At 44.0% G+C, this 27301-nt stretch overlaps 2 protein-coding genes, 1 long non-coding RNA gene and 2 other non-coding genes across 5 annotated transcripts in view; all 5 read right to left on the bottom strand.

Annotated features, from left to right (window-relative positions):
- Positions 1-12909, bottom strand: part of myo1g (myosin IG) — a 29431-nt gene extending 16522 nt beyond the window's left edge. Inside the window, exons 1-13 of the mRNA XM_036555444.1 lie at positions 12779-12909; positions 8606-8814; positions 8111-8204; positions 6400-6565; positions 5960-6013; positions 5576-5671; positions 5120-5236; positions 4577-4783; positions 4182-4327; positions 3503-3617; positions 2808-2978; positions 2173-2243; positions 233-307 (exon numbers count right to left, since the gene is read on the bottom strand). Coding sequence (XP_036411337.1) covers positions 233-307; positions 2173-2243; positions 2808-2978; positions 3503-3617; positions 4182-4327; positions 4577-4783; positions 5120-5236; positions 5576-5671; positions 5960-6013; positions 6400-6565; positions 8111-8204; positions 8606-8814; positions 12779-12873 — 1616 coding nt within the window. The 5' untranslated portion in view covers positions 12874-12909. The remainder of the gene's footprint in view (positions 1-232; positions 308-2172; positions 2244-2807; positions 2979-3502; positions 3618-4181; positions 4328-4576; positions 4784-5119; positions 5237-5575; positions 5672-5959; positions 6014-6399; positions 6566-8110; positions 8205-8605; positions 8815-12778) is intronic.
- A 4605-nt stretch (positions 12910-17514) lies between these two features.
- Positions 17515-20806, bottom strand: si:dkey-154b15.1. The gene is made up of 4 exons (XM_036516146.1): positions 20733-20806; positions 19500-19691; positions 19087-19175; positions 17515-18960 (listed from the first exon to the last, which is right to left on the bottom strand). The coding sequence occupies exons 2-4, from the start codon at positions 19681-19683 to the stop codon at positions 17689-17691; spliced, it is 1545 nt and encodes a 514-aa protein (XP_036372039.1). The 5' UTR covers positions 19684-19691; positions 20733-20806; the 3' UTR covers positions 17515-17688.
- A 1123-nt stretch (positions 20807-21929) lies between these two features.
- Positions 21930-24120, bottom strand: LOC118796262. The gene is made up of 4 exons (XR_005005880.1): positions 24044-24120; positions 23504-23565; positions 22985-23143; positions 21930-22254 (listed from the first exon to the last, which is right to left on the bottom strand). It is a non-coding gene; the product is annotated as an uncharacterized LOC118796262 (long non-coding RNA).
- On the bottom strand, positions 22812-22942 carry LOC118769320. The gene has a single exon (XR_005004490.1). It is a non-coding gene; the product is annotated as a small nucleolar RNA SNORA9 (small nucleolar RNA).
- Positions 23266-23396, bottom strand: LOC118769321. The gene has a single exon (XR_005004491.1). It is a non-coding gene; the product is annotated as a small nucleolar RNA SNORA9 (small nucleolar RNA).
- Positions 24121-27301: the final 3181 nt, after the last annotated feature.

Consider the following 27301-nt stretch of genomic DNA (forward strand, 5'->3'; position numbering starts at 1 on the left):
GAGAGATGGAGGAAAAGAGAGAAGAGGTGATTCTGTGGAAAGAAAAAGCACCTGTGTGTGTACTTTCATGCATGCGCGCACATGAACGTGTATGTGTCTGTGTGTGTCTGTGTGTATTGGTGTGTTTGAATGTGTGTGTCTGTGCATGTGTATGTGTGGGTAGGTGTGTGTGTGTGTGCAGTCTATCTGTGTGTATGCAGGACTGCATGTGTTTATACACATTTTACAATACCTGTTATACATGAGGCGCTTAAAATCCTGGAAGAGGGGATCTTTGTTCTTGTCCAAAAAGCCTTCCACTGAATAACTGAAAGAGAGGGTGAGAGAAGGAGAGAGGAGGGCCAGTGTTAGCGTGCTCAGTAGAGAGCCAAGCAGGCCTTGTTTCAAAGCTTCCATTCACAGCATCAGGGTGCGCATGCAGACTCCCAGAATGCACCAGTAAGATCTACCACGCTTGTGCAGAAAAGTCACTCCTCTCCTACTTCAAGAGGAGAGAAGCAAGAGCGCCCCCTGGCCTAAAATGAGGTGCACTGTGCTCCCCCGTGTGCAGAAACACAGAGCAGTCCCTGTAGCTGTACACTCTCTGTCTGGGGGGAGGAGGGGTGGAGGGGATAGAGCTGTGGGGGGTGTGGGGGTGGGGGGGGTCTGGGGGCAGGGGGGCCACAGTCAGGGCACAGGTGCAGGTTGTGGGTTGAAAAAATGGAGGGTTGGGTGGGACTTAGAGGAGCAGGGATAAGGTAAAGCTCAGGAAGCAGGTACATGGCAGAGAGGGGGAGGGTTATGGAGGCAGAGATGGATGAGGGAGAGGGGTTTCAGAAGAAGGCGAGAAGGGGGGAAGGAGTTCTGGGGGGGTGGGGAAGTAGGTCACAGGCTGTACTGGGGGGGTGGGGGGGGGGAACAGACGGAAGTGGGGCATCCGGGGTGATGGTATTTTTAGCAGGAGTGTGAGGGGGACTGGAGGATGGGAGCCACTCAGGGCTGAGCGCAGGAGGTGACAGCTCTGTTTTCCCTGGGGGGGTTTGGGGGGGGGGGAAGGCAGTGACAGGGAGTCCGTCAGTGCCACGCTTTCACATCAGCGCACTCTCATTTCCTCCCCCCCGGCGCACACAGACTGAAATAGACCAGATTAAAAAAGGTGCTCATGAGCTGAGAGGCGTAAGTGCCTCATTGTCATTGGCCCACAGTCTGGCAACCGGGGGAAGGATGATGTCTGTAATGCCTTTAATGAATTAGAAAATCCACTCCGCTAGCACTGTAGGGTTTTTTCTGTAGTACCGTCTTCATTCATGCAGCTGTGTCTTTACAGGAGTGGGATTGTGTTCAACACATCTTCCTGATGCATAGAGCACAGTCCCACACAAAAAATGGCTACACCTCTCTCTGCACCTTAACCACTGTTCCACGCTGCAGCTGACTTTGGTTGGGTGGTGTGAGACGGGGCTGGGGGTTGTGAGAGGAGTTAGGTTTTAGAGAGGAAGTAAAAGGTCCCTGTGAAAGTTAAGCCCTGTGTGTGCTCTCTCGTCTGTAGCAGAGTGAGCTGACACATCATCAAGTCCCTTTCCCTCCTTCACTACCTACCTACCTCCCTCTCCCTCCCTCTAACTCCCTCTCTCTCTCTCTGAGATTGGGCCATGCTGTTTTTGAATTGAGGACAGACTGATCCCCAAAGCCACTGGGGGAAACAGTCTGAGCGCAGAGCCACACTCCACATTCAGAGTAGGCCATGCACCCAGCTATAGCTGATGTTTAACCTCACATCATAACCTTGATTCAAGCTGATTCAGTATCTGCGCTCTTGGCTCCAGTGCACCATATGTCTCTCACAGCCAAGATGGGTTTTGATCTAAACATTATATTACATTACTGGCATTTTGCAGATGCTCTTATCCAGAGCGACTTACAATGTTGCCCATTTATACAGCTGGATATTTTACTGAGGCAATTCAGGGTTAAGTACCTTGCCCAAGGGTACAGCAGCAGTGCCCCAGTGGGGAATTGAACCAGCAACCTTTCGGTCACAAGTCCTGCTCCTTAACCACTATACTACACTGCCACCCCAAACCTCTATGCTGCACTTCTCCACCACCTAAAGAGTCACTTTAGTGGTGAAAGTAAGCCCATCCTCTGTGAAACACATACAAAAACACACACATCTTCTTTGTGGTGACTCACGTGACATCTCCCGCATAGTGGCGGATGCGGAAGTCTCGGTGGAACTCCATGCTTTTGTCAGTGGGGCAGAGCTGTGGAAATCACATTGTGCCCAGCGTTAAACACACGGTGAATTCATCTCTCCTCTTCCATCATTGCCAAGTGTCATTAACATGGATAATGATGCTTTCAGCTGCACCAGTATTTCAGAATATCAGAGTCAGAAATATGTGAAAATTAGTAATAAGTTGCAGAGGAGAGCAATCACAAGGTGCCTTCAGCTATAAGTGATGGTCCAATGAGAATAACCAAAAAAAACATCTGATCTCCGCAATGAACGTCTCAACGAGAAAGTTTCTTCTGTGGGAGAACTCTGCTCTCTGCTGGCCACAGGGTGTCATTGCAGTGACAATACAATCAGAGTAATTCAGCCTCAGCTGGGTGAAAAGACGGAGGACACTGAGGCTAAGACAAAGTGACTGCAGACTGCAGGAGAAGGTGTTGTGGGATGGTGGTAAGGGGTGAGTGGAGAGGAGCAGCAGAGCTCCTGTAGGAGGCGCAGTGTGAGAAGTGGAACAGGGGAGGAGGAGAGTGGCAGGTGGAGCAGTGGGAGGTGCAGTGGTGAAGGAGGTGAATAGGAGGTGCAGCGCTCTGACCTTGCGGGAGGTGTAGTGTGGGTGTTGTCCCAACTTGGTATCCATGCTCTCCAGACACATGATGTCCGTCACTTTGCCCACACTCAGACACGCCTCGTCCAGGATGGAGATGATACCTTTGTGGGGCTGCTCCACCAGGTCCACGATGATCTGATTATTAAAGTAATCAATCTGCAGACACAGAGAACTTATTACTTATTATTAGTTCTTAGTAATTATTACTTATTACTAATTTTGACACAGAACACATTAGTGTTTGTGAATATGAGTGTGTGTGTGTGTGTGTGTGCGTGTGTGTGTGTGTGTGTGTGTGTGTGTGTGTGTGTATGTGTGTGTGTGTGCATGCGTGTGTGTGTGTGTGTGTATGTGTGTGCGTGTGTGTGTGTATGTGTGTGCGTGCGTGTGTGTGTGTGTGTGTGTGTGTGTGTGTGTGTGTGTGTGTGTGAGCGTGTGTGTGTGTGTGTGTGTGTGTGTGTGTGTGTGTGTGTGTGTGAGCGTGTGTGTGTGTGTGTGTGTGTGTGTGTGTGTGTGTGTGTGTGTGTGTGTGTGTGAGCGTGTGTGTGTGTGTGTGTGTGTGTGTGTGTGTGTGTGTGTGTGTGTGTGAGCGTGTGTGTGTGTGTGTGTGTGTGTGTGTGTGTGTGTGTGTGTGTGTGCGTGCGTGCGTGCGTGCGTGCGTGTGTGTGTAGTTCTCTCACGTGTTGCCAGGTCATGCCCTCTCTCTGGTACTCATCCTGCTCCTGTCTGAGGATCAGCTCAATGAAGAGCTGCTGCAGCTTCTCATTGCAGTAGTTGATGCAGAACTGTTCAAAACTGGAAGAGGCAGAGAATGGGATCACTTTCCCTGGAATAATTAGTACCTACACAACTACAACTATTAATTGGAGTTAATTATCTTAACAGACGTTCAAGCAGCAACTGATTTCCTCATGGAAGTGCACGATCTGGTATCAGATCAATTCGCAGGCTTATACAAGACTCACTGATACAGTTGTACAGGATGAGAGAGCTGGAAGGGACATGGATTGGCTCTAGATGAAATGTCTGTGCCAGGCAGGGTAAAGTTTCCCCAGTAAAATCGGTCCCCATGTCCAAATCGACTCCAGCCTTGGCTGTACAGACCCTGCTGACTTTCAGCACAACACTTTGCATGAATGTGGTCAGGGGCAGGATAGATTTCAGGATCATGCTGTGATTATATTTTCTAAATTTTCATTATTCTCCTTGACATCGTCCTCAAATGCATACATGTGTGGAGTAACGAGTGGAGAGAGAGGTCAGACAATGCCTGGACAGAGTGGCAGAGACTACAGAGGACTGGGCAGGGCAGTAAAGTCTTTTGTGTACTGGACAGAGAAGAATCTGTAGAGGACTAACCTGTTGTTGTCAAAGATCTCAAAACCGTAAATGTCAAGCACTCCGATGACAGTGTTTTTTCCATGGAGCACTGGGTTATAGTTTTTCACCTCGATCACACCATTAATACGACTGACAATCCATCCAAACAGTCGTTCGTACAATGCCTGAGAGAGAAAGAGAGAGCGCGAGACAGAGGGAGAGAGAGGGAGAAAGGGAGAGGGGGAGAGAGAGAGACAGAAGGACAGGTAGACATAGTGGGAAAGAGTTAGAACCATGTTCTAACATCACCAATCTATTGTGTTTTATTAAACAAATATTCAATGTATGATTTGAGAGAACTTCACTATTGAAATCACACAGTCCACATGTATAAATTCGGGGAAGCTCCCCCTGGTGTTCAGAAGAGGCAGTACCTTGGCGAAAGCATCCCTTCCATATGAAGCCTCCTGCTCATTGTGACCCTTATCGATGACCTCCCCACCCCCGGTGGCCACCGTACGGAACAGCAGGGTCTTGTTGACGTCATCAGGCTCGGTGCGGGTCAGCGCCGCGATGTGATTCACAGACTCCTCCCCCACCACCTGGACGGTCTCGGCATCAGTTTCAAACTCCAAGTTCCCCTGTTTAAACGCAGAAGTACAGATGACTACACCTGATAAAGAAGGGACAGGACATACCAAAACTTCTCTGCCCTCTTCGCCTCCCCCCTCGTGGTTGAACCACGATCCTTCAGACTGCGGGGACAGTTATAGTCGGGTAGGGTGGAGCCGTTTCACTTCTGGCTGTATTGCAATGAAGCGTTCAGTGGGCATAGGGTAATCTGGAAACCTTATCATGTGTCTCCACAAGTATCAAGTAACAACCACAACAGACTGATATGAGCTTTTGGCAATGAATGGCTGTTCTGAGTCTGTGTGTATACACCAGCTGACACAGGGGCAGGGCTGATTACTCACCAGGTGGAGGATGGTCCCCAGGATCCTGTAGATCGAGTTGATCTCCTCAGCTGTGAAGCCAATCACTTTCAGCGCACTCAGCACAGCCTTGTGATTGGTGCCATCATTGCTGGAGGTCTTAGAGGGTGAAGGCGGGGGGGGGGGGGGGGGGGGGAATTGGAGATTGGAGAGAGTTATTCTCTAGGGTTCATTGTTTCACTTCATTCGTACTTTTTTCACATATGAAATCTTTTTTTTTTTTTTTTTTTTATCAAATGCATCCCGCTGAATAAGAATAGTGCTGTCTGCGCTCAACAGGAATCAGATAAGGAACTGGAAGCCAGACTGTGTGACACGAAACAGGAAATGACTCAACCTCTACAGACACGGAATAGTTGATTGTGAAGCCACACAGTGGCAGTGGATGGAACAAATGCTGCTCTCTTTCAGTTCAGAGTATCTGGAACTGGGACTCACAGTGCAGACAGCGCCCTCCCGCGTGTAGACGTAAGCTGCGGGGTCTTTCTGGAGGTGCAGGGAGCTCAGCATGTCGTCAGCACCTCCCCTCAGCAACTGGAACGGAAGACAAACAGGTTCAAACATATGCATCTCCATCAATATGTAAGTGACACAAAACACACTCTGTCAATGAGCGGTTGCCTTGGTCACTAAACTAGAAGAAAACCCTTGTCCATACAATCACAGACAGTGACATTAGCACCCCATACAGTCACTGTTTGAGTGATATCACTGCCTGATAAAGAGACTATGTGATATTATAACTGCATGTGTGACATCACCTTTTTAAGGAGTCACTGTGTGTCAGCACCTCTGAGAGTCAGCGAACACTGCAGCCCTCACCTGGTAGAAAGAGTGAAAGTTCCTCTCTCCTGGATGCTGCTGTACGACCCTTGACTGAGGGGGAGAGAGAGAAAGAGAGAAAGAGAGAGTGAGAGAGATGTTGGAATAGAAGGTGTGAGAGAGGTGAACACATATACACTATTACTGCTAATCCCTTATTGAACAAAGCCAGACTGGTATTTATATGAGTGGAGAATGAGTGACGCCACAGTTTCCTTATCTGTGGCATGCTTGTGGTCCTTAACGACTCAGTGGTTCCAAAGGACTAAGTGCTCAGACTCATCTCTTTCTCTCCATTGGTCAGCTCTCAGTCTTACGGGGAGAGGTAATGCATACAAAACAACTCTGAAAGGGCAGGAGTGACATTTTAGGAGATTAATTCCAGGTGGCACCTCCCCAGTTCCTCTCCTTAGGCTCCCTGTGCCAGAAGCAGCTCTGACCTTCTCCAGCAGGTAGTTGTTGATGTGCCCGCCGGTGGGATCTCCGTTGAAGTTGAAGTTGATGTCCATGTACTTCCCAAAGCGGGAGGAGTTGTCGTTACGGTTGGTCTTGGCGTTCCCAAAGGCCTCCAGAACACAGTTCGATTTGAGGAGCACGTTCTTCACGCTGTGGGCATGTGTGCATGTGAAAAAGCGTGAGAAAAGAGATAGAGAGAAAGAGAGAGGACACTCAGATCCACCTCACACCAGTGACAGCTAAAGATAGTCAGTAGGTCACCAAGACTGCAGTGTGGTCTAGTGGCTAAGACACTGCCTTTAGGACCAGTAAAGTGTGAATTGTACACTTAATTGAAGTAGGTTCAGTAAACACCCAGCTCTATGAAGAGATATGATTTAAAAACATGAGTGGCGTAAGTTGCTTTGGATAAGGACATGTGTAAATATATGGTAATTGAAGCAGAAACTTCAACCCCTGTCCTTCAGGGGGTACTCTTTCTACTCTACATCTTTCTCTGTATGTCACTCATACTCATTTGTTTGAAACACAAGTGGGATTTGGAGACACAGGAAAGGTGACAGGAGTCCCCCAGAGTCATATTTAGAGTTTTTGGCCTTGTGCATAGTTGGGACAGAGCACTGAATCAAAGAAAATTTGCTCTAGCTAGAGACTGGAATACCTCTGTTTACCAGGCCCCTACCTATGAGGTCCCTTTGTAACCATGTTACATTGTTATTTACTTACATGAAGCAAACAAATGCTTAAATAATTAAAAGCCAACCAATGACAAGGTGAGCATGTAGCCTTTCAGAAACACCTATAATGAATATACTGCCAGTTTTCCCTGACATTACCAATATGCCAATATTATATAATATATATAATAATATATATAATATACCAATATTTTCTTTATGCTAAAAGATGCATCAACACTGTAAAGCAACATGAGAGATATAACAGGTTCAGAATGAGGTCAAATAGTTGATGCCCACACTGCAGAGGTATCAGTCACTGAAATGTCAAATTTATTTAACGTGTTCAAAATCCTGTCAAAATCCGGACAGCAGAGGCCAACCAAGGAAAAACTGCATCAGGAAAGTAGAATTGTTGTTGCATGTTGAAGTTCAATGTCAGGGATAGATGGAAATAAAAAAAAAACACAACATAACAGGCTTCAAAAGTTTCACAAATCTACCATAAATACCAGCTTCACAAAGTTAAAATTCTGATAATGACATGACCTGACAGATTGCATCTTGGCACCGTGGTATACCTGCAACAGAAGTCTGCTGTCAATTTTCCCTAAAACTTTTCTTTGGAATGAGTTCCAGAGAAGCTGTGCCTTTTTCGGTTCTGATTGTAATTATCTTCACCACTTGAGAAATTTCTGTTACTGTCTACGACTGCTGTCCGGGACTTGCAGAGCGCTTCATATTTTTTGTCTTTTTTAGATCAGAGCTGTGTGTTTGAACAGCACTGATTTAAAAAAAAATGTTTGTTTTGTTGTGAAAAAGAATTGAACAAGCACTGTTCAACTACTGCAGCTACTACTAATTACTAAGTGAGCGAGTGATTGAGCGAGTGTGACTACTGTTTTAAGACTGCTGTCTCCAGGCCACAGACAGAAATAAAGTGTCTTGAAATAAAGTATGTGCCCAGCATCCCACACCACACCTCTGTTATGTATCACCATGACCTCTGACCACTTACCTCTCCACCTCAGCCCTCTGGCTGGGATTGGTGATGGCAGCAATGTACTGCATGATATATTTACTGGCCTCGGTCTTTCCTGCACCACTTTCACCTGTAAAACCAACAACCCCATGCTGTCCTGTCACTCACACAACAGATATAACAGTTATACACTGGAATACACAATCAAACACCAGTCTGACAAACATATTATGAAGGGAACTTTTTCTGATTGTTCATTCTCAAATAGTTTTCTTCCAGTAGGCTTAAGATTAGTGTGTAACTTAAATTAGGTTTTATAAAATATTGATCATTGATAAGTTTCAGATTACAGTGTTTGGGATGAAGGTGGCACAGGTGATGGCTACCAAGCAACAGCGTGGGTACCAGTGAAACAAAGATGGAGATAGAAGGACAGCTCCAAGAATAATAGAGACACAGACAGGTACAGACAAGTATAAAGTTATGGTCAGAGACAGACAGACAGACAGGCAGGCAGACAGGTGGACGGACCTGAGATGACGATGCAGGTGTCTTTGGCTCTTCTCTTCATGGCTTTGTAGGCTGCGTCGGCCACAGCGTAGAGGTGGGGCGGGTTCTCGTACAGCTCCCGCCCTCTGTAGGCTTCAATGGTCTCTTTACCATATATATCCATCTGTTTGTAAGGGTTGACAGACACCACCACCTCCCCGATGAAGGTGTAGATGCGGCCCTTCTCAAACCTGCAGACACACACACAAGTGCGTTAGTTCACTGATGCATGTAACAGCACCTCTGATTGGCTCACACCGCAGAGATATGGCCTTGTAGTCTGGGAGCAAGTCTTGTAACCACTATGGAAACGTATTTGAAGGACTCCTGGACTTTCTCATCTTTTCAAGCTGTATCTCGATTCTCCCTTCCTCTCTATCTCTGTGTCCTATCCATCCTGATTTTCTATTAAAAAAAAGCATTCTACACTAGTTTAGCCCCTACCTCAGTATCTTACTGACCTCTTGTAATACTTCTCGATAACTACTCTTAGCATAGTGATGCACTTATTTGGAAGTCGCTCTGCATAAGAGCGTCTGCTAAATGACATAATGTAATGTAATGCTGTTGTTCTCTCTTGACACCGAATCACTTCACTGAAAGTCCACGTGCATAAATGGGCAATACAGAAAGTGTAAACTATGCAAGTTGCCTTAGACGAGGGCATCCAACAAGCAAGTACATTATAATAACATCAAAATTCTTATTTGCTTTTATTGTCTTAGAGTGTATCCCTCTGTGATTTCATGCCATGCACACTTTTCAGAGTCCATTTCCTCTGCTGGGTCTTGACCTCAATCCTAGCTGGGATTTGAGCCAGCTACCAAGCTTCACAACACCACCGCCCGATGCTGCTGTTCTTCACCAATCTAAACTCTGCCTGGGCACCCATACTCCTACTGTCAGTACGGTGGAGTTTTTGATGCTGGTGCATTTGATGGACAGCTACCCGGAATAGGCGCACCATGACGCAGGCGAGCTATGTTGTCATGCTGACAGGATGTTGACTCACAGCGAGGTGTGAGCCCCTTTTCACACGGCTGGAACATAATACAGCCACGGAAACTGGGTGGCGTGCGTGTCAAACTCCACCCTGTATCTGTCTGATGCGGGACAGCGACCCATTCGAGTCTCCTCTCCATCTCACTCTTTCTCTCTCTCTTTGTCTCTCGCTCTCTCTTGCTCTCTCTCTCTCTCTCTTTCTTGCCCCCGCCCAGCAGCAACAGGAAGTGAAGAGGGGTGGGAAGTGAGAACAGGAAGTTCATCTTGTGGCACTTCCTCCGCCTAGAGTGATCTAGGATTCACTTTTAGTTACTGCTGTTGAGCCCCTCCGCTCTCACATACCCCACCACACGCAGAACAGACATCCCCTCACTCATCCGGAGACTATCTTCGGTATCTAGGGTTTTTTTTTAAATTAGACATACTGCTGCACAGAACACAACACTAAGAGGGCCCTCATAAGATCTCCTACTGCAACGGCGTTCAAAATGTGCCAGTGACAGCCGCATACCACTAAAACACAGCTTACTGAATGCATATTTCCTTTTAAAAAAAACCCCTAATTATAGACATCATCACAGTCTACAGATAATTACACAAAAATATAGAGAATAACTTTGAGCTGGCACTGCACACAGAGTATAGTGTAGTCCCACCCATCTCAGAGAAAACTGGCAACCTTTGACCTTTGACTCTGGTCTCCAGTCCTGGTGAGTGTAACACTGTTGCTTCCTCCAAGTGTTGCTATTACCATTCACGCTATGACAGCATTTGGCACAAACCCGGCAAATACATAGCATTCTTGCAATGTTGTTGCGATGTTGGTGTTACCTGTGTAAAATCTCACTGTAGATGACTGTTCCCCCCCCGAAGAAAAGAGATCATTGAGTGAGACCCTGACTTTGCCTAAAGCAAACTGAGTCTGCCACACAGGGTGATGTCACCTCTCTTGAGTGCAAGACTGCAATTGGTTCCCCAAGATGGGGACTTAGTCAGCGAATCATGTTTTGCGAATCCCTGGGAGTTGTGATATGTGTTCATCATGAGCCGCAATAATTTATTATGAAAAGTTTATGGTAGAAGAACATGTGTTACAAAATGTAACACAGGAATACGTGTGTGTGTATATATGTGTATGTATGTATTAAATGCATTTCTGTGTATATGCATTACATTCTCTGGTACACTGATAATTATGAATATTATTGCCTTGTCATAAAAATCTGCCAGATGACTGAACATGCTCTTTGAAGGCAAGAATCTACATGTACTGAGGCATCTTCACTGAAGCATCTCAGAGACTGTTACAGACATGATCAGTAGAATGGGACAAAAACCAGGTCTCTTTGAGAAAACACAGGAGTTTGCTTGAGTAACTGACATACCATAAACCCTCACCACAATGACACACCCAATAGGGACACTAAACACACAGACCGACTGTATCAGCTCTCCACATTAATCACAGCTATAGACAACACAACACAACTTTCACTTTACAAAGCAAAATAATTATAATATCCATAACACGCTGTATACTTCATATTACACTGCACAATAATCCCAATTACCACAACACTGTGGATTTCCTATGGTTTCAGCAGTGGTCTGACTGCCATGTATTCTTCCTCTAATAAGCAGGATACGTATTTAAGATTTAAGATTTAAGGATAAGATACGTATTTACTGAAATATAAATGATCACTTTTTGGATTATAAGAGGAATAACGTATGCCCCTATCGTACAAATACATAAATTATAGGTCTTTGTATGGCATAATATGAACACTTTGTAGTTACAGTATCAGTTCAAAGATTAACATTAAAAATGAAAAAAATGCATGACAGCGCTGTATTAATTGTAGATGTGTTATTTGTGACAAATATCACGACAGACACCTCAATTAGTGGTGTAAATAGCGTATATAGAATGCACGTGACACCATATAACATGAACCTCAAACATTAAATACACATATATTATTATTATAATATCATTAAATAATACATTAAATAGAATTTTATTTATTATTTGTATATGAATCATAAAGACTAACGCTCAAGTTTCACTTCAGTTCATTCTGTAATTGCCACTACCTTAGCTTTTTGTCATTGTAACTGATTCTGATTATTGATTATTGGCACAATTTATGTAATTGACAGGCTATTTTATCATGCCATTTCTCATATTTTCACCATTTCACTGTTTTTTTTTTTTTTTGCTTTAGCAATACTTCCAAGTGCAAGTCACGACAATAAAGGCATGTCTGAACTAAACTAAATTGAACTGATGGACAGGGAGAGAAAAAGAACCTATGCTGTCATGGGAAGGATGTGAGTGTAATTTTGGAGCCTTTTGAGGGTGTTCAGTGAGAAAAGCAGAGGTGTGGGCAGTGTCTTTTACAGAAGTGAAGACATCACAATTCAAAAATAGGCAGGGGGGGGGTCACCTGATCCTTGTCAAACACATGGCGTCACAAAGAAAACCAGAAGCTCAACTCAAACAGAAACTCAGACTTTTCAGGGTTCTTAGTAAATAGCCTATCTTTGGACAAACACTATGCTGCGTGCCAACTCATTCCGGCCGGGGAAGGCCGCAGCTTATTTTTAAAATCATCTGCCCTTGTATTAACCACAGCCTCCCTCTCCGCCATGCGGCCAGCTGTTCTGTTTGAGCGCGTATCGGCACCGTTAGCAGCGGCAAAGTCAAAACTACATATGACTCATCGTTCCTTCCACTCCTCTCCGGTCAGCCTCCCTCTCACTCATCCAATGGTCTTTGCTCATATTCTAATGGGCAGCGGGAGGGAATAGGTAGAGTTACTGAAGCAAATAAGGCTACTAATGTTGTTTGCTGATTTTTGTTTTTGTTTTTTTTTTATGACAAAGACGTGTTTAGTGGTTTAATACATTTGCTTCACAGTAAAATCCACCGGTAGTTAGACCAAAAAAGATCAACAGAGCTTGTCAGCCCTAGACTCACATCCATCTTTTGTGGACCTGTCACCATGCGGACAAAACTGAGACTTTTAACAGTTGCCGGTAAACGGTAAAAGCTGTGAAAGAAAACCGAGTCTGCTTCCCCTGAGAGCACTTCACCCGCTCTACCCTCCTCCATCTCTCTCTCTCACATACACACATGCGCACACTTACCTCAGTTTCAGGTTCTCCATGAACTGCTCCATGGTTACCTCGTCCAGGAGGACAAAGTCCGACTTCCCAAACTCCAGGCCCTCCAGTTCTGCCATGGTGAAGAGAGCAGATAGACCAGCGGAGGGAGAGAAAGAGAAGGGGAAGAGAAGAAAGACAGGAGGCAGAGAAGACTCGGCAGGACCTAAGAGTAGCAGGCAGTCTGCAGTAGGTGTGGCGTAACTAGGCACTTTAGTGGATTCTGGGCTGTGCTAAGTCAAGAAGCAGCGGTCTACAGGCTGTGGCACGTCATTGTGGGGAGAGCGCGTGTGTGCGCCTGTGTGAGTGTGTGTGTGTGTGCGCGCCTATGAGTGTGTATGAGTGTTTGGGTGTGTATCTTGAGAGCCGGCGTGAATGTGCTTGTACATGTGTATGTGTGTACATGCGTGTGAGTGTGTCTGTGTGCGTGCACGCGCGCCCGTGTGTGTGTGTGTGTGTGTGATGAGTATGAGTGTTTGAGAGTGTGTGTGTGTATTGTTTTTGTGTCGGTGTATGAAGTCTTTTTTGTGAATGGATGAGTATGTTGCCCTTGTATAAGTTCGTACAAGTGCCTGTGTGTGAATGTGTGTGTCTGTGTGTATGTTTGCGTGTGTGAACAAGTGTTCATGAGTACTTTTACTTGAATGGTTTTGTGTGTGTGTGTGTGTGTGTGTGTGTGTGTGTCTGTCTTTGCTGGACAGCAAAGAGCTGTCATTAAACGGGTGTCTGCTTCCTCCTCCTCTCTCTTCCTGTCAAGGACTCGCTACCTCCTGCCTCTGTCTCTGAGGGCGACCGCAGCGAACGAAGAGAGAGAGAGAGAGGCGTCTCCCGTAAGGTCCCTCCTGATGCCTCGCCCCCTTGAAAAGAATGACTTCATTCTTTTTGCAGGGTAATTCCAAACTTGGGGGGCAATCCAGATGGCAATAGGGGTAGGCACCATTTTCACTGGGAACCAGCTCCATCACCGCCAAACCACTTCAGGAAATAGGGTGGATAAAGAGGAACCTTATCTCCCCAACATAAAAATGCCATTTCCGCCCTTCATTCCGGCTGGTACACGTCTCCCTCATGTCATTAGCTGCTCCGTGGAGTTGAAGATTTAACTTCAAGACTGAGCTGACCCAGAACAGCAGCCCATTTTTACCACAAGTGGCAAGAATTCAGTCTTTTGTCGCAACTAGGCAGAGGCGCAACAGGAGAGCAGGGAACCACCACAAAGGAACTTGCAGGGTTGTTATGTGGGCACTGCCTTGAACTGGCCAAGAAATAAAAACCGTGGAAAAACAGCTTGGCGAAATGTTGATGTGTAAGATTATAGGCTGTGCAGGTCTCTGAGATCTTGCTTTTGTTACACAAAGGGAGGATGAGTTCAGCTTCAACGCAAGGGGTTTCACAGCTCAGGATGGGGTTTCCTAACCTCAGAGAGGAATTTCTCAACCTCAGAGCAGGGGAAGGCCACGGTCATGACTGGAGCTGCAGATACTGTATGTACTCTCCATCGAGTGCTTTTGGGGGACCACCTCCCATTACATTATATTAGATCATTGGCATTTAGCAGACACTCTCATCCAGAGAAACTTAGATAGGTTACAATTTTTGACATTACCTATTTATACAGCTGGATATTTACTGAGGCACCTCTGGGTTAATTACCTTGCCCAAAGGTATAACAGCAGCACTGGAGTAGAGAATCAAACCGACAACCTTTCGATTAGGAGTTCTGCTCCTTAGCACTATGCTACACTGCCGCCCTCCCATAACAGGAATAGTGGGCAGAGGGCCAGGCAAGGTGTAATATTAAGGCTTAAAGGTGATAGAACTGTGGAGCTGTTCTGTTTGAGGGTTAATGAAACTCTACACACAGACTTAATCAAAATGGTTTACACCATTAGACATACACCTGCCACCCCCCTTCAGCACAGGGATTTTCGAACATTTTTCAGATGACGCATTAATTCAAGGTACTGACTCACTGTGGTCATTAAAGGTCTCATGGTACTTACTGAAAAAGTAGGGGTTGTCCCAGTACTCTGACCACATTGTAAATCAGGTTCTTTAAATATGACCATGTAATCACCCCCATGTTTAATTGGCTAAATAATCCACTCCCCCCTCCCTCGCCTTATCTTTAAATGTGCCTTCAGGCCCAAAATGACTGCTGTGAGTTATCCAGGTGGGTGCTACACATCATATACTTATACAGCTATATACACTAACAATCAAAACTTTGCACACACCTACTCTTAAGAAGGGTTTTTCTTTAATTTATTTTTTGCTATTTTTACTATTATGAAATTATGCAGTTACCAAAAAAGTGTTAAACAAATCAAAATTACTTTATATTTTAGATTCTTCAAATTAGCCAAATATATGTATATATATTTTAAGAAATTCATACATAGGCATCAACTTCACTATTCATATTTGTCTAAGAAACAAAATTCAACATTTAAGCATAAGTCTTTAGATCAAAATGTCTTTGAATGCATGGTTCCCATTTTTGACTGGTCCTGTAAATGCAATCTCTTCTTCTTATCATTATTATTATTTGTTTTTTGTGTGTTTTTTGAAGAAAAGAAGCTCAGTCAGAACTGTAATCAGAAGTAACCTAGTGTAGTTTTCTCACACAGTGGACAGGTTCTGTTATGGCAAGGCAATTAACACACTGATTGAGAAATAGAATGAAGCAATGTGCTTTTACAACTCCAAATCCCTAGGATTAGTGCTGTATGAGACAAACAGCACCAGTTCTGAGGACATGAATGTCACAAGAGAGAGAGAACAGTAAGTGTTGTATTATGTGGGATTTTTCTAATCTACATAGTATATTCAGCAGCTCTAACACAATTCAATAATACTATATTTGTAAACAGACACCACCTTACATAGCTTGGTTAGGCATTTACACCATGCCCTTTTATGGTTTTTGTCATAAGAAGATATGGAGAATTCATAAACGTTATGAATAATAGTGGTGCAATTGAATTGAACTGTTAATGATAATTATTAATAATTAATAATTATAAATGTTTAAATAAATTATTAATGCATTGTTAAATGTTCAGAAAAAGCATTCAAGACATGTCTCAAGTAAAGCAAACTTGTTTTGGTGTATTTCTGCTTAAATAAATTCAGTAATTGATTTAATTATTTTGTCGGAGGTCATTCATCTGTCTCTCATTATAGCTGTTCAGAAGGTTAATCTGAAGCACTGGGTGTGTTGTGTGGAATTCACAGCAGGTGAGCGTACTTCACAGACTTCCAGTGCTTTTGAGCTGTGTACAGCTGGACCTACACAGGAAACGTACCCTGTCGAAAGTACAAAAGCAGTTCTCTGTCCAGGATTCAAACCCGTATCCCACACCAACGCTTGGACCCTTTTTTCCCCTTTATCATCTCCTCCCTCCCCCCAGCCCCTTCCCCCTTTCTATCCCACTCCCCCTCTGTCCACCTTCTTCCTCCCCCATCTGTATCCCACCGTGCCCATGCCTAGCCCCTACACCCCTCCATCCCCTGCCCGCTGGTCATTCAGGCCTTCTACTCTCCCCATATGCCCAGCACAGGCCCCTCCCACTTCCTGCAGGCAATGTGTGCATTGTGGCAGCCATGACAACACTGACTCCTCTGCTCTGTGGCTCCTCCCCCTCAGGCAGCTCAAGTACTTAAGACAGGCAGAGCGACACAAAGAGGGACGCAATGACTGACACCGAGAAACAGACAGACACTGACCAAGAGCAATGGGTCTTTGTGTGATAAAGAATTTCATTTGTCACATTTTCAGTTTTACCTCTACTGGTGAGTCATGAAAACTCAGTAGGAGGGCATGGGGCCTATGATGTCATGACAGAGCTACTTTGAAAAAAGGAAAATGATTTTTTTTTTTTCATCAGGACATGCCTACAGTAATAACCTCTGTATGCAGTAATCTCCAAGGCACTGTTATATCAGTGGCACATATTTGGTAAGGTAGGAAAAAAACTCAAGGCTCCCACCCTTAGGATAACTCATGCAATTACACCTTCACCTTATTCAAATTTATAATACCTCTACTAATACTAATAAAACAACAACAAAAGCAGCCATCTCCTGTGAGAAATATTATTTATTGCAGAAAAATTATGATCACACAGTAGAATAACCTTCTCTGACAACATTACAATGTACATTACCTAGAAGCTTAATTTGTCAGTCAGAGAGTGCGGAACACCAGTTTGTAATCAACTAGCAAAAAACCATTGATGTGTCCACTTTATGGCGGATTAATTGATTTTTTTAGTAAAGTCAAACATGGGTACTATAGTAGACTTGTTAGCAAAATTATATGACCTATGGATAGCATTGTAGGTCAAGATGAGCCCTGCTGGACAAATACCTTGACAGCTGACACAATTATACAGCCACTGTGCTTTAAAAAAGCCTGAATTGTTTAAAGGATTGTGTGTTCTTATGAATCAACTCCATCACCATCAAACTTGATTTTTTTGCTAGTACCCCTCTGAGAGGATTATGTACAATTTATATACATATATAGTCATTTAAAAACAGCAAAGCACATTAAATTAGATTGACACTGACACAGTCATATCTACGAATTTAGTTTCCTACACCACCCAAGGTCCTTACATATCGTTTCATTAAGAATATTTATTTCAAAATTAAGTCATATTGTTAAATGCGTGCAATCTTTGTGCACGCACCTGCCTATATGTGTTTGGCCCAGACATGCATCAATGAGTAAGCTGGTTAAAAGATGGTCAATTTATGACATAATAGCTCCACAGGATTCATTTGTTTTGCTTTACAGTGCCTGAAATTCTGCTGACATTGAAGGAAGTTATATTGATCTGATCATTTCTAACCTCTGTGCACATACAGCTCTATCTGCTCTCAAGGTATTACTTGGTTGGTTTCTTAAGTGACAGCTTATTCTTCAAAAGTAAGAGTGGTTGGGTAATTGATGGGATACCTTCTTTTGATTTGGGCTTCTCATCTGCCCTGGGAGTCCCACTAGAGTGCAATTTGTCATAATGCGCTTGTCCTTGCACAGATCTGTCGTCCTTCACCTTGGTGTTAGATTCAGAGTTGGTTCTCGTCCTGCGCATCACGGGTGAGGCGGGCTTGGGGGTTCTTTCCCCGCGCCCCACCCAAGAATGCCCCTGATCCACCGTAGATCTGGGCTCAGAGTCTATGCTGCCTGCCTTGCTGAGTTGCCGGGGCAACGAGGAACTCCTTCTGACCACTCTGCTTCGCTCTAGAGCCCTCCCCTCTCGCCTGGATGTGGGCAAACTCACCTCTTCTCCCAGAATCCTCTGCTTCAGTTCATAACTGTCACTGGAGGGGCCCAACAGCTGGAGGGTGTCCCCTACTTGTTGTACCAGCACCTTATATACGTCTCTGTGTATCCGAATGCGCCTGTCCAATTGTACACGCTGCTCCTGGGTCAGTGAGGCCAGAGGGATTTCCTGCACGCGGAGAAGTCTATGGACTTCCATGAGAAAAGCTGCCAGCCGATCTTTGGCAATCTCAGGGTTACTACCCACAAGCACAATGGTGCTGACTTCTAAATTCTCAGCATCTTTCAACTTCATCTCTACTCGGTTAGTCTGCAGGGTCTCTTGTATCACATCTCCATAAAAACACTGGGCATACCTGAGCGCATTAGCATCTATGACAAAGGACACCTTATCACGGTAGTGGCTGGCCATGTACTGTCTTCTGTGTGAGGAGTTTGATGGGGTGTCACCTAGGTAACTGGGCGGGCTGTATGGAGCTCCCGACTCCTGACTTGAAGTGGAATTGGAGGAGGACCAAGAAGCTGCAGCTGCCCGAGTCTCTTCCACACCTTTTCTCCCAGCATGCACTGCAACCCCATTTTGGTAGCTCAGCACAGCAGAGTCTGGTGAGACTTTTGTTTTGGACACTGGCCCTGCAGTGTGGGCACTGAAGTGGGGCCCCAGGAGTGAGCTCTGTGACTGGGCCTCCCTAGACAGCAGCAGTTCTCCCAGTTTTACCCTGGCAGCTTTTAGGTTGAGGAAGGTCCCCACGAGGAGAAGCTGCCCAGAACGCAAATAGGATATCTCAAACTTGTGTCTTGTGAGAATGTCTTTGACAGCCGTCTGACTCCGAAACTTCCCCAGGTCCAGGGTGGTACTCACAGGCATGTCCACCTACACACACACACACAAACGTGCACACACACATTCAGAGATGCATTCACAGAGTAAAGCAGATCGTAACAAGACTGTGAAAGAACAGATAAATAAAGTTCCACGAGAAGGACTTGCTAGCTCTACCTCAGGGCAATGGATCCGCCTGACCTTCAGAGGAAAACGTCCACCCTCCACCTCCAGCACATGGGACTGCTCCAGGACACGGGTGGCCACTGAGAGAGAAGGAAGTGGAGCGAGAGACAATCACACAGGAGAAGATAAAGAGAAACAGAAACAGACAGAGGGTGGGGCGACAGAGAGATTCCATATTACAGATTCCAGAGATTCAACAGCAGGCTTATATGAACCCAGTTATCTGATAGGAAAGACTGAATTTATGATCAGCACATGCACATACTGACCAATTTGATCCAGTTTATATCTGAGACCTTTATACTACTGCGCTCATTTCAATTACCCCCAGCCAATCATTCATTTGTGTTCACCCCTACTAAGCACTTAGGCAGTGCTCTTGGCCTCAAAGCAATCCATATTACCTTCTGGAAGCTCAAAGCTGATAAACGCCTTGTCACTATTCCTAGCGGGGTATACGACTCTCTCCACCTCACCGCCCCCATTCCGCGGCCGAAGGAAGTGGATCGTCAGCTTGTCAATCATCTGATCCACTGAGAGTATACTTGGAACCCCAAGGACTTCTATGACGGTGGAGTCTGTGTCCATGGTGATGCCTGCATTGAAAAAATTAACACTTGTGAACTACACCCGCAAGTGCAGTAGCACACCCAGAACAGATTTCTAGAGAACAAATCAAGGCCTTCATCAGATCTGGACCTAAAAAGTCCATATCTCAGCTGAGTCCAGTAATCATGTAGCCTACACCACTGACATTCTAGGGTCATTCTGTTACCTTTCGGCCTACACATTCCCCGCATTTGTTTTGGGTGCAGCGGCAGTGTAACATCGTGGTAAGGAGCAGAGCTCATAACCAAAAGGCAGCTGAATAGATTACTCGGTTTGTTTTTTATCATTCTTCATAAGAACTGCATTGGATTACAACATGAATGGTAACGATTTACCAAGAGCAGCTGCTGGAAACTGAGTGAAAATAAATAAACCCAAATAAACCCAGTGGTTGTACACTTGCACAATTATACGGTGTAATTTGTAAAGACACAAGGAAGTTTCTGCTGACGTGCGGACGTGATTACGTGAACAATAATAACATTTTCAAAAAGCAAAATCTTGTCTCATAATAAAAGTGAAAGTGTGTCTGCGCGACTTTGTATTCTACTATAAGATGAGACAGTGCAGTGGGCTAATTCACTTTAGATTTACAACTCCGACAGTTTACAACAGTCACCGAGAAAAAAAAAGGAAAAAAAAAAAAAACACCGACCCCATGATTTTCCCCCCACGAAAGGAAACATGCATAAACTCGCATAAAACCTGATCTACATCATCTGAGAGCAGCCCCAAACGCTCCGTCGAGTTCCTAATGATGAAACTAACAGCATTAGCCTACAGCTGATCTGTTAGCAAGGATAAAAATACCCTCACCTCTAAATTAACGATATAATCTTCAACAATAAACGACATCAACAATATTAACAATTTCGCGATGTGATACATGTGAACAGGTTGAAAGGTCGCTGGCCAGTTCGTTCAATCTTGCAAGAGTTTACGTTCGACCAGCTCGGGTTAAGTGTAGCTGGCTACTTTGCTTGCTTACCATTTCAATATCGTTAAAAGTAGGAACAATAATAACCTACTTGTTTGGTTCCAACACAATTCCTGGTCAGTTTAAGACAGTTTGGTTACTCTCGATACTTGTTTATAACCGTCATGGTTCTGGCGAATCGAAAGTAAAAGCACTCTTCATGGACGTCACTATGATCCTTTCATGCAGCTGCAGAAATCAGCTTCCAGCGGCTCGTTCATGTTTCCAGCTGCACCAAATTCTACGTTCTTCCGCGAATATTTTAATAGATCTGTCGGACTTCGTTAGCACATATCTGTAAGAACACTTAATGAAACGATTTTAAGAATATTTATTTTTTGAATTTTTTATTTTTTGTGTCACTTTGACTAAAGTGACCATTCACGAAAAATCAGCACATAATGCCGGCAGTAACTTGAGCTCCAAATACAATTCACTTTCTAAACATTCGCCAAAACCTGGAACACAGCCCTAACACTGGGGTCTGTCAAATGTATCGCTTCCATTTTGAAAAGAAACTGCAGGCAGTTATAAAAGCCATACAGCATCAGCATCACACACACTTACCTCGGGGAGTTTTGCAGTTTACAACAGGTCCAAAGAATCATTACTGAAGTCTTCACATCCCATCATTAAACCATCTAACTTTTTTCAGATGACATGCATTCGAATTATGGCAAGAGTAGAGGGCGGTATACAACTCGTGTGTGTGCGAACATGGACATAATTTTTGAAAATTGTCACATTGCAATAGATGTGTGCCAGTCTCTGGAGTTTAAATGTCACTTTCACCTTGTCATTTTTGGTGCTTATCACATGCAAGTTGATGATCTTGACAGACCTCACTTTTTACTTTGTGTGTAGACACAATCATGATTTCTCTTATTCCATAGAGCTACGCATCTGCAAAAACTCAAAATGAGCGAGCACTTTTCAGTTTTAGAGAAGACGCTCAGAACGACAAAGCACAACGGCTACACAACTCTGGTCTTGCAAGACACTGAATGAAGCGTTTTGATCGAAGGACATCAGGTTTGATCCAGTCATTAACAGGTCTGGAGTGATCAGGATTTAAAAAAAAAAAAAAAAACCACACACCACAAATAGCCCAAGATTTAACATTTTAAAGTTCCATTTATAGCCAGCACACTCTTCACCCTGGTGCCTGAAACTGGCACCAGGGTGAAGACAACAATCACAGAAACCACTGAACAAGTATACAACAGGCTAACATCCATTTATTGGCAAAAGTATTTTTTATTTATCGACTCCAACTCCTTGCCCAATTGAGCACCATCATCCTTGCACAGAAACATGACAGGTTTCTCCCCAGGCCCCTCAGGAAGAGAGCAAGCACCTCACATGTAGCAAGGGTGCAACGGCATAGAAATTCACATAATTCGCACAGCCTGCTGTGTGCAGAAGCTGAGCAGAAGTCTTGGTGTAATACAACAGTTGCAAGTTAAACGAGCATATTGATCATTTTAGTTCTAATGCTTCAGGATGCTCCTCAACACAGCTCCAGAGCATCCGTCTTGCATCAGCTCCTTGGGCTCCCAACCTCATGCTGCCACCTGGAAGTGAAAACAGGACTTGTTTGAAAGATCGAATTACATTGGATTTTGTTTTAAATGCATTAGACATGCAATTCGTGCAAGTAGTGATAGGAAATTCTAGTGAATTTTCTAGCATTCTTTCTACGCATTTCATCTCATTTATTCATTACACATTAGCAGTGAACCAGCAGGCTAGGCTCATTTTTGCATTTACAACCTTGTCTGTTGCATCTTGCTGTATTACAGGTGTGTTTTTCACATTGTATATACAGTTCATGTCTTACACCTACTACAAATAGGTTGATGGAACAAAATTTCCAAGGGACAATAAATATGGCATATTTAAGCAGTTTCTTCATGCCATCAATATAAAAAAGTAAAGCAGGAGACAACTTTGAATCATTCCTAAAATAGCTTTTCTGCTCGTGTTGCACTCTGCCTCACTTGTAAACCGCTTTGGATAAAAGCATCTGCCAAATTAAGTGTAAATGTAACTTGTTTTGGGCTAAACCTTGAGCTTGCAAGTCCTCAAGGAGGACCACTGATCTCCACGCCAGTGGCATGCACCAAGCGTCATTTGTGTGAGGTTTCTATAACCTTGCCGTGGAGAGTCACGGCAGGGCCTCAAACCACCCCAGTCTCTCTAGCAGGCACAACAGGAAAGGACAGGACCACGCCAGGTCCAGCCTCGCTGAACGGCCTGCACGGACCACCAGAAAGGGGACGGACTGCACTTTGACATACGTACCACATTGTCAACCAACCCGAAGGCCTGGAATGTCCCATCAGCATCTACCTCCCTGAAGAACAGCAGCCTCTCTCCAAAACCTCCCATAGAGGTAAGGGATCCCACCTTCCCCCCTTGGTGGGCTTCAGCTACCTAGAAATCATGGCAGCAGTGGAAGTCCTAAAACGGAATTTTAAAACAAAATTTGCAATTTCAGAAAATCATTTCAAAAGTTACGCCACAGGTTCAGTAGTTGTACAGTTGCCTTATAATATTGATAGTGTTACGTATTTCGCAATGTTAAATGTATGAGGTCTATACAACCTTGCCGTAGGGGATCACGGCAAGGCCTCAAACCAACCCACTCGCTCTAGCAAGCACAACAGGAAAGGACAGAACCACGGCAGGCCCAGCCTCGCTGAACGGCCTGCACAACTCCTGTTACACTGAAGCACCGGCTGTGTCGTGAGCATGTGAAAATGCATGTTAAAATGCCACCGTGCTTTCCATAGACTAAATGATCAAACGCCAGAATCTTACCAACAGCGGGAAGGACCGTTCCCTCAGTTCCATTTTGCTTTCGCGTCTGTCAACACGTGCATCTGAAAAACGATTCAGAGGTGGCTATGAAACGGAATACTGGCACGACTACAAATTCACCATTTAGTTTGTTTTACACTAAAACAGTGCTATGTTGAGACCAACCAAAACTGGTCATCTTGCCCGTCACATAAAATAAAATGTCTAGCGACTATCCAGCTACTGTAGCTACATAAATCACCACGTGGTGTGGGTCTCCGTGCATCAAGAGCTATTTAGCTAGTCAGAAGTACCCTATCTGCAAAATGTTAGGAGCCCAAAAGCGTACTTTCACCTTCGTGGCGGAAAAACACACTCAGATATAATAAGTATTGAACTATTTTGAACTAAGGTTACGCCACGTTAGCTAGCTAGACTAGCTATCCATGGCTAGATAGGCTGCTCGCTAAACGAAACTAACTTTCGTGGGGGAAAAGCGATTAGCCACTTTGTTTTACATTCTGATGGAGTATCAAAACCAACTAGAGAATATGATCTTACCGTTGTACGTGCACAGGACGGACAGGTTTGCACTTTTCTTGCCATTGCTGCACCCTTGCCGGTTCCCTTGGTCAAACAGAAGCTACCGCGGTGCTTTGCGCGAGATTTAAGTTGCTTTGGACGCATGCGCAGACGCTTCCGAAGCACAAATGGCTAGAAATGTTATTTGCGTCAAAGACCACGTGAGAATAGATTAAAGACATAGCTATAGAGTGAGAAGAAACATTTCCATGAAGGATGTGAATTGAAAAAACAATGAACAGAATGCCTTTATTGCAGTGTTAATCAGTGAAAAACCGTCTGCTTTAGACATATCAAGTTCTACAAGTCCAGAAATATTTGTTATGTGTTATTTGATGCTGACCATAAAAGCTGATTAGTTCCAGAAATATCCACTAAAATTTCTTTAGTCTTTTCCCTCTCGCCAAAATGTGCTGCGGTTCTCACGAAGACAGATAAAACTGCAGTAGCAGGTGTTATACAGCCTTGTGTTGTGTATATGTGGGTCACATCCTCCAGGAATGCGGAGGGATGGGACACAGTTGGATTAGTGGCAGGGAGCGGGAACAAAACTAAAATCTTGTGGAAACAAAATTGTGTGGTTTATATGGTTGTTTGGCAGTGATATTCCCCTTCTTAAAAAGATATAGGTAAGATAAGATATAGATATCAGCTAAATTTAATGAACACAATTGCAAAATAGTTTATTTACAAAATTGCAGATTTGCAGACAACTTTCTTTGATGTACAGTTAGGTTTGAAACACATAACCAACTAACCAGCTTTTACAGAAAAATCATTGTAGATTGTGGAAATAGTGGTGCAGAACATACTGGATGACACATGCACTTCAGTGGTAATTTCAATATACCGTTTCCTGCAAACATTATCGACTGCCATGTGAGCTATGCAGAGCAAAAAAGGGTACATGGTACATGCACACAAAGGAAAATTACTGCATTCCTCTGTGTGTTACAAAAGCACTTTTACAGTCAAGGAGAGAAATGACAGCAACGTGGCATACCCAGCCAGGTCTAAGAAGGTTGCATGTCAGACTCTCTGGCAGCACACAGCTGCTTTATCCTCTAGCAAATTACTTAACCTGAGTTTTCTCAGTGAAGAAATGAGTGGCAAATACTTGCGTTTTAGATTTAAGAGATATGAAGATGTAAAGTTTCATATGGTTGTATATAAGCAATGAATGTACTGTAAAGACACGTATACACTACGGTAAAGAAGAGAAAGCTGTGCTGTGCTTGATAGGAGCCTCCTGGAGAGAGAGAGAGAGAGAGAGAGAGAGAGAGAGAGAGGGAGAGAAACATTTACATCCCCTCCTGTACCAGTGATAGAGCTGATTAGTGCTAGGGCTTTGATATGAATCAGGTTTTCATTCCAATTTCAAGTTAATTCTATAACCATACAAATCATACGATCTAAAACCTGAACCCTTTAGCCTACCTTTGAATGCAAATTGTCGTCAGAGTGAAATAAACCCTGGCTTGATTGAGGGTTTGTATTGGAGGAGGTGGGGTTTAATTTGGAGCAGAGACTTACCGTTCATTTCTTTATGTAGTCCTGACTGTGGAGTAGACCACGTCTGAAGAGTCACTGTCTAAAAGAGGTGAAGAGCTCAAGTACTCTCACGCGTCATATTCACACCCCCCACACACGCACACACACCGCTTTCTCACTCACATACACATCTGCATGCTTTTCTTACTCCAAGAATGCATGTACTGTATATACTTATACACACATGGATACCTCCCTCACACACTGTCATACGCAGCAACCCCCAGACACTAACGCCTGCCATACTCTCTTATGCTCAAATTCAATATGAGACATTTCACCTTTGTAAGAAAAAAGGGAGAGAAATAAAGAGAAGAACAGGGATGGAGGAGACATTTTCATTTAGATTCACAGACTAACATACATGTGTGCAGATTCTCACGCATTTAAATGCAGTGCTTTGAAATATGCAACAATGGGACGTATTCTAGAATGAGAGTGGCAAAGGGCCAAAGTGTTATGGATACAGATGGACTGTGTCAAAGCTCCCTCTGTCAGGAATATTAAGACAAGGTAGAAACAGGAAAACACTGTCTTCTCAAAGGCAGTCTCAATGGCTTTGATCTTAATCTCTAAAATCCAAAATATTCTGTAAATCATACAGAAATGAAACAATTCACCACTAGATTGTAAGAATTCCTTTAAGAAACACACCTCTTTGAACACTGTGTATTCTATTGCTCTACTTCCAGATGTTTCTGTAGCTTCCACAGCAGAAATAATTTAAGTAATCTAATCACAATATAAGAGTGAAATTGAAATTAATATGAACACAACTACTAAAAAATCGTCTGCTGTTTTTTTCATAACATCTAAATGACATCTTATAATTTTTCCAAAGTATGACGCGCACATGCATGGTTCTAGTATCACATGAAAGAAATCAATTGTGGGGATCATGGAGATATGTTCAGATTTAGAATCAGAAGTGGATATCAGCGAGGGAAGGATGGACTCACCTCTGCTACGCCTCTGATTAATCACACCAACCACAGAGTACAGGACCTCAGAGCTGGACGCTACAGGCTGGTCTGAAACCGAGACACATAAGAGAGGAAGATGGCCTCAGATATTGTAGTCTGTAGTCTGACTGTTAAATAGGAAAGCAGAGATAGCAACCTTGTGGAGTTTGTACAAGTCATTCAGGTCTCTGAAGGACAGGTTCTCCTTAGTGGAATAGCATTATTGAGCTAAAAACATTGAGGAAGAGAACATAACTGACCAGCTGACTGTCGAGAGAGCTGCAGCTCAAATGCTTGACTGGTCTGGGTCTGCCTCAAAGAGGTACTGAGAGAGAGAATGAGAGAGGGAGACAGATGGGGAAAAGGGGAGGATGAGAGAAAGATAGAGAAAGAGATACAGGAGAGATGAGAGAAAGAGCCACATATTTAGACTGACCAATGATAAAACTTTACTGTTCATGAATACAGTTAGATTTAAAGTTACTTTTCGAATGCTTTCAGCTCCACCCATCTTCACCTACTGGTTCAGAAACTCAGGAATATAACCTGCATATATCCAGTATGAACAAGACATCTGACCTCCTGACACATAGTTTAAAGTGCTCACAAACTACACTGGTTCTACCACTGTTTTTTTTTTTTCTTCTATATAAAGTCCATCTTCAGGGTAGGGTATTTTACATGCAACACTGACTTACTCTGATTGTCCAGAGGGATGCCATCG

The sequence above is a fragment of the Megalops cyprinoides genome, chromosome 21, assembly GCF_013368585.1.
Source record: "Megalops cyprinoides isolate fMegCyp1 chromosome 21, fMegCyp1.pri, whole genome shotgun sequence".
NCBI lineage: Eukaryota > Metazoa > Chordata > Actinopteri > Elopiformes > Megalopidae > Megalops > Megalops cyprinoides.